Source organism: Triticum aestivum, chromosome 7A (genome assembly GCF_018294505.1).
Source record: "Triticum aestivum cultivar Chinese Spring chromosome 7A, IWGSC CS RefSeq v2.1, whole genome shotgun sequence".
Classification (NCBI taxonomy): Eukaryota; Viridiplantae; Streptophyta; class Magnoliopsida; order Poales; family Poaceae; genus Triticum; species Triticum aestivum.
This window is the reverse complement of record NC_057812.1, coordinates 500,981,560-500,988,060: the sequence shown is the minus strand read 5'-3', so window position 1 is coordinate 500,988,060 and position 6,501 is coordinate 500,981,560. Positions and strand designations below refer to the sequence as shown.

General features: G+C 51.7%; 1 protein-coding gene across 1 annotated transcript in view; it reads right to left on the bottom strand.

Annotated features, from left to right (window-relative positions):
- The window catches only part of LOC123147817 (acyl-coenzyme A oxidase 3, peroxisomal), a 43,924-nt gene that overhangs the window by 31,069 nt on the left and 6,354 nt on the right, over nucleotides 1-6,501 (bottom strand). The window contains exons 2-7 of the mRNA XM_044567128.1: nucleotides 5,550-5,667; nucleotides 5,352-5,459; nucleotides 5,091-5,263; nucleotides 4,905-5,004; nucleotides 4,691-4,765; nucleotides 4,042-4,172 (exon numbers count right to left, since the gene is read on the bottom strand). Coding sequence (XP_044423063.1) covers nucleotides 4,042-4,172; nucleotides 4,691-4,765; nucleotides 4,905-5,004; nucleotides 5,091-5,263; nucleotides 5,352-5,459; nucleotides 5,550-5,667 — 705 coding nt within the window. The remainder of the gene's footprint in view (nucleotides 1-4,041; nucleotides 4,173-4,690; nucleotides 4,766-4,904; nucleotides 5,005-5,090; nucleotides 5,264-5,351; nucleotides 5,460-5,549; nucleotides 5,668-6,501) is intronic.

The window sequence follows — 6,501 nt, the reverse complement described above, 5'->3', positions numbered from 1 at the left end:
ACCCTTGGTGTCATTGGAGTCAACCAGAGGATCATAGCCGTTGAGATGAAGGCGTATGACGACCTCTTTGCAGCGCCCATCCCCCTGTCAGTCCTATCGGCCATCGCTGCATTGGTGGATCGCGAGCTCCCCGTAGATCCTGCCGTCGCGCCGATCACCACGGTGATCGCGGGCAGCCCGATCGAGGCCTAGCTGCGCCCCCACGCCCTTCGTCGACCTCGTCCTCATGGAGCACAGCCCCAAGATCTTGATATGGAACGTGTGCGGCCTCAACGCGCACGCACGTCGTACTGCTGTCGGGTCACTTGTTGTAACCGCCAACGCATCCCTCGTCTGTTTGCAAGAAACTAAGATGGCTTTGATCGGCTCGTCGACTGTCCTCGAAGCCCTCGGTTCAGAATTCGGTGACTACGTGTACCTGCCCGCGCTAGCAACCCGTGGCGGCATTCTGTTGGCCCGGAAGAGTAGGGAGATAGTCATCACTGACCCCCTATTCACCGCCAACGCCTTGACCACCCGTGTTTCCACTCCCGCCGGCGCTAGCACACCGTGGTGGATCACCGTGGTCTACGGACCGCAGCCGGACGAGGCCAAGATCGCCTTCCTGCAGGAGCTCTGCGACATACGTATGGATTGCACCGGGCCTTGGATGATTTGCGGGGATTTCAACCTCATATATCGCGATGAAGACAAGAACAACGGGAGCGTCAACCGACGCATGATGGGCCGCTTCCAGCGCACCCTCAACGACCTAGCGCTCAAGGAGGTTTACCTTAAAGGTCGCTGCTACACGTGGTCGAACGAGCAGTCGTCCCCGACACTGGTCCACCTTGACCGTGTCCTTTGCACCGCCGATTGGGAGGAGTTGCATGGTGAATGCCACCTCCGTTGCCTCGCCTCGGTCGTCTCCGACCACAGTCCCTTGCTGCTTGATTGCTCGCCGGTGCCACCGACGCATCGCCGCTTCCGCTTCAAGGACTTCTGGACGCACACGGACGGGTTTCATGACACCGTGGAGGCTGCATGGCAATCCGTGAGTGACATCGACCCCTTCCGCCACCTCATGCTGCGCATGCAAGCGACCGCGCACGGGCTCACAAGTTGGAGCGCCAAACGGTGGGTAATGTGCGCCTCAAGCTTGCGATCTCTTAGGAGCTCCTCCTCAAGTTCGATACCGCGCAAGATCATAGAGCCTCGTCTCCTCATGAGGACTGGCTGCGCCGGCAAATCAAGGCCTCCTACCTTGGCCTCGCCTCGCTCGAGCGGACTATTGCCCGGCAGCGCTCCCGCCTCGCCTCACTCAAGGACGGTGACCCCAACACGTCCTTCCACAACCTTGTGGTCGACGGGCAAGTGATCACAGACCCCTGCGACATGGCCGTTGCGGCGTATGCGCACTTTGATGGCCTCCTGGGCTTCACGCCCCCCTGTGAGTGCGCTCTGGAGCTTGAGGCGCTGATCACGCCCTTCAACTTGGACGACCTCAAGGCCCCCTTCGACGCCGAGATATGGAACGATGTTAAGCACCTGCCCGCGCGCAAGGCCCCTGGCCCCGACGGCTTCATCGCCGAGTTTCTTCACGCATGCTGGCCCATTGTTCAGCATGATTTCATTGCTGTCTTCCAACAACTTTACGAGTTGAGAGGGCGCGGGTTCAGCTGCCTCAACCAGGCGCTCCTTACGTTGCTCCTGAAGCGCGCGGATGCCAGGGACCTCGGCGACTACAGGCCCATAAGCCTCATCCACCTCGTCGCCAAGATCTTTGCTAAGGTCCTCTCGCTCCGCCTCGCGCCCAAGCTAAATGCCCTCGTCAGCACCAGCCAAAACGCGTTCATCCCGGGACGAAGCCTACATGACAACTTTCTCCTCGTACAGCAGTCTGCGCGCCTGTTACATCAACTAGGCATGCCGCGCGTTCTGCTAAAGCTGGACGTGACTCACACTTCCGACTCGATCAGCTGGCCATTCCTCTTTGACATCCTGCGCCAATATGGGTTTGGTGCCAGATTCCTAGGCTGGCTAGCGATCTTGCTCTCGTCGGACAGCGCCAAGGTGATCATGAACGGCAAGGAGGCCCGCCCATTTGGCACCGCTAAGGACTACGGCAAGGGGGCCCCATGTCGCTCCAACTCTTTGTTCTCGTGGTGGACACGCTAGGCCGCCTGCTCCGTCGCGCCACCGAGTTGGGTATCCTGCAGCAGCTGCACCCCCGGCGTTCGATCCCTTCTGTCTCGCTGTACGCGGACGATGTGGTCCTGTTCTGCCACCCCACGTTGAGCGACACATTCGCTGTCAGGAGCGTCTTGCAGCTTTTTGGGCGCGCATCTGGCCTTCACGTCAACTTCTCGAAGAGCTCCGCCACCCTAATCCGAGGCGACATGGTGGGCGCCGCGCCGGCCCTCGACCTGCTGCACCCATTGTAGAGATGCCGATCACCTACTTGGGCATCCCGCTCACGTTGCGGCGGCCCACTGCTACCCAACTTCAGCCCGTCGTTGACAAGGTCGCCGGCATGCTACCTTGCTGGAAGGCGCACCTCATGAACAAGGCTGTCCGCCTCGCGTTTGTCAAGGCGATCCTGATGGCGATCCCTATCCATCAACTGCTCGTGCTTGCCCCTCCAAAGAAGACCCTGAACGAACTTGAGAAGATCCACAAAGGCTTTCTCTGGGCTGGGCGCGCGGAGGCTAACGGCGGTAATTGCCACGTCAACTGGCAGCGCGTCTCCAGGCCTATCTCTCTTGGCGGGCTTGGCGTTCGCAATCTGGCGCGCACAGGCCTCGTGCTCCGCACACGGTGGCTATGGTTCAGCCGCACGGACCAAGGCAGGGCCTAGGCTGGGCTGGACCTGCAGTTCAGTGACGACGAGCGTGCGTTCTTCTTCGCCTCTACCACCATGTCGGTTGGGAACGACACGCGGGCCCTTTTCTGGGAGGACCGGTGGATTGATGGGCGCTCCGTCCGCGAGATCGCGCCATGCCTGTACGCGTGCATCCCCAAACGCCGCCGTAAGCTCCGAACCGTGGTGGACGGCCTCCTCGCCAACCGGTGGGCGCAAGATATCCAGGGTGTCATGGGAGTCCGGGAGATGCAATACATGCAGCTATGGCACAAGATTGAGCACACTACTCTCTCCGCTGAGCCAGACCGCCTAACCTGGAAGTGGAGCGCGAACGGCACCTACTCCACCAGATCAGCCTACCTCGCCACATTCCACGGCTCCATCCCCTGTGACGCATGGAAGCTCACCTGGAAGTGTTGGGCGCCCCCGCGTGTCAGGTTCTTCCACTGGCTAGCTCACCTGGATCGCTGCTGGACCGCGGAACGCCTCGCCCGCCACGGCTTGCCGCACCCGAGACCGCGTGCCCACTTTGCGACCAGGCGCCCGAGACCATGAACCTCCTCCTCCTCGCCTGCCCCTTCGCCCGGGAGGCCTGGCACGAGGTGTTCAGTTGGCTTAGGGTCCCATGCCCCCCGCCTGCTCACGAGCCATCTCTCAATGACATGGCAATCCGCAAGGCAGCTCGCGCCCAAGCCCATGCGCAAAGGCCTCGCATTTGCGGTCCTACTCGTCCCTTGGATGCTATGGAAGCACCACAATGACTGTGTTTTCAACCAAGGCCGCCTCCTGGTTGCTGACCTGCTCACAAAGATCAAGGAGGAGGCCACCCTTTGGGCCACCGCTGGTGCGTTAGGGCTTAGAGCTATCATCCCGCAAACCTGGGATGTCCATTGACTACCATCGCGAGCTGTAACCGCCCTTTTCAATACAATGAAACACAAGCTCTTTTGCGTTTTCTCTGGAAAAAAATGCTAATAGATCCTATAGTTTCATAACTATGATTACAGATTTGGCATTTCATAACTAGAACACTTAAATATAATCCATTGCCACATACATTAGAGCAGTAACGTTAAACGATTAGCAAGACATAAAAATAGGCGAGCTAGCGCAACAAATTCGAGAACTACCCTTTTATGAGAAATGATCATATTGATTTGACTGAAAGTACTGTAAACCAAGACGAGGTAGTAGCATACACTTTTGCGAGCAAAGGTAGGAGGCGCCTCTGGTGACTGGGATAATCAAGTAACAGCATTTCAGGACCTTCTGGTGTAATTGAAAAGGCCCTCCTTGACAAAGCATATCTCACAGCAATTGCTAGGCCTACCTGTAAGCATGGGAAAGAAAGAGTGCATAACCACAGTTAAAATAATATGTAGGCATGGAAAATTGATCGAAAGCTAATTCCTCTGGGTGACTAGTACTGACTAGTGACTACTTGCTTATTGCTGGCACTATCTAGTCTGTACTAGGCCAAATGTATTCCTCAAAACAAAAATGTCATGATGTTCCATTGTTGGCTGGTAAAAAGCTGAAACCAGCTGGTTCCATCAACACACGGTCAATGTTCACATTTCAACCAAACTTATCTGGGTGATCAAAAGTTCAGACTCATAACCTGTCCCTGTCCATGATGATATTCCCCTTCATTTGAGCCAGACAGACCACCAGACTACCTTTACCAACTTCCACTGGTCTAAACTAACGAGTCCAATTTCAATCATCCTATTGCTGCAAGCTTATGGAGTTAAATACATCTATATTCTATACCTATGGAACTCATGAAGAAAAAAGTATGGGATAACTTCCATGTATTTACCGAAAAGGAAAGGCCACCCAACATACCTTTGAAATATAAACCGCGTTAACTGCAATATTTACCCGGCCAAGAGTAAGAGGGGACAAAAATGCTGCAAACCTCTGCAAATAAGAAACTTTGTTAATTTGGAAGTAAGAATAAAACGAACGTAGCAAACTGAAGCTCTGTTGACAGCTCTCCCCTCTTCTAACTGTATGTGAGAGAGAGAGAGAGAAATGGTGGATAGGTGGGGTCCGGTACCTGATCTGGGTTATCTATCATGCTAACATATTTCCCATCTGGCAAAACATCAGCAACCAGATTCAGCAAATTCTCTCGAGGAACACGTATATTGTTAAACCTGAAAGGACAGTCAAACATGGTTGACATACAATAAATGCCATACAGATACAGTAGACCAAAGGATCTACAAATACAATGACTCACCAAATCCGACCATTATCAACACCATTTAGTCCAATCTTATGGCCACAGTCAGCTATATGGATATTAGGCAACACATTTTCATCTTGATCCCTGATCTGAGCTATGAAAGCGTGGACTCCTTCATTTCTTCCATTTATATGGAGCTGAGCAAAGACGATTGTATGTGTAGCATGCTGTAAAAGGACATAAACACTTATAGTAGCTTATAAAGAAATGTGAAGCCTATATGTACACAAGAAGGTAAGTGAGATTTCATCTCACATTAGCAGCTCCACCAATCCAGTATTTCTGAGCTGACTCGCAGGGAGTATTTATCACAAACTCTCCTGTTTTGGAATCATAAGTTGCTACTGTCTCAATTCCTCGTACCTTCAAGTTCGTCAATAGAAGAGAAGGAAAGCTTCATCAGTACAACTAACATAGGTTACTCAATCAAGAAAAGACATCGTCACCACTTACATTGCTCCCATGACCCAATTCTGTCATTGCAAAACAACCTTTGATAACATAGTTTTCTGTGTCCAACAACCATTTGTCATGATGGCGCTTCGTTCCAAGAAACTTGACAGCGCCTCCCCTTAAATGCACGCATAAAAAAAGGTAAACATCAGAAGATTCTCAATGAAAGGTGGAACCTGTTTTCTTCCAGAACATCCCAGAAATCACAAGAAAATCTTAGAAATTATCATTCTAGTTTTCTGGACAAGATTGCTTGTCACATACTAGCATACAACCCTACAAAATTGATATCCAAAAGCATATCCCTAGATCATCACAAAAGAGGACAATAATAAAAAAGAAAGCACTAAACTTTGAACCAAAATGGGTGTGGTCTTCAATTTTCATCACTATTTCTGACACCATGTTCACCTTAAGTTGTGTGCTAAATATCCTAGATTTAAAACTATTCAAAGATATCCAATAAATAGAACAGAACGAAAAATCCAAATTTTGGCACAATTTACAACCGTCGGGCAGGCACGGAATTTTAGAATGCTAAGTGACAAGCTTCCAGGTTCCGGTAGCCAATGCTAGCACCATTTCCCGGTGGTGCAAATCCAACTATCAAAAATGGAAATAAGAAGCAATTCCCCATTGGTAGCAAACGGTTATCCAGAGGAAATAGTAACAAAAAGGAAAATACCTATACTCCTTTATCTTAAAAGAACAAACCAATGTGGTTAGCTACTTAGCCAGCTTTCATAATTAAGTGCCGCCACAGCGTCACAGTATCTGTATGGATAACTCTTATTGTGAAAAGAGCTACAGTATACACATTAGAAGCTGCCAGTCCAGCAAAACAGAAAGACAAATTAAATGCATAGAAAAGAAACCATATTGAGAAGCCGGACAGCTGAAATAACCGGATGGTGCTGGTCCAGTCGACTGTCAGCCCGCTGATCGTGGAGGC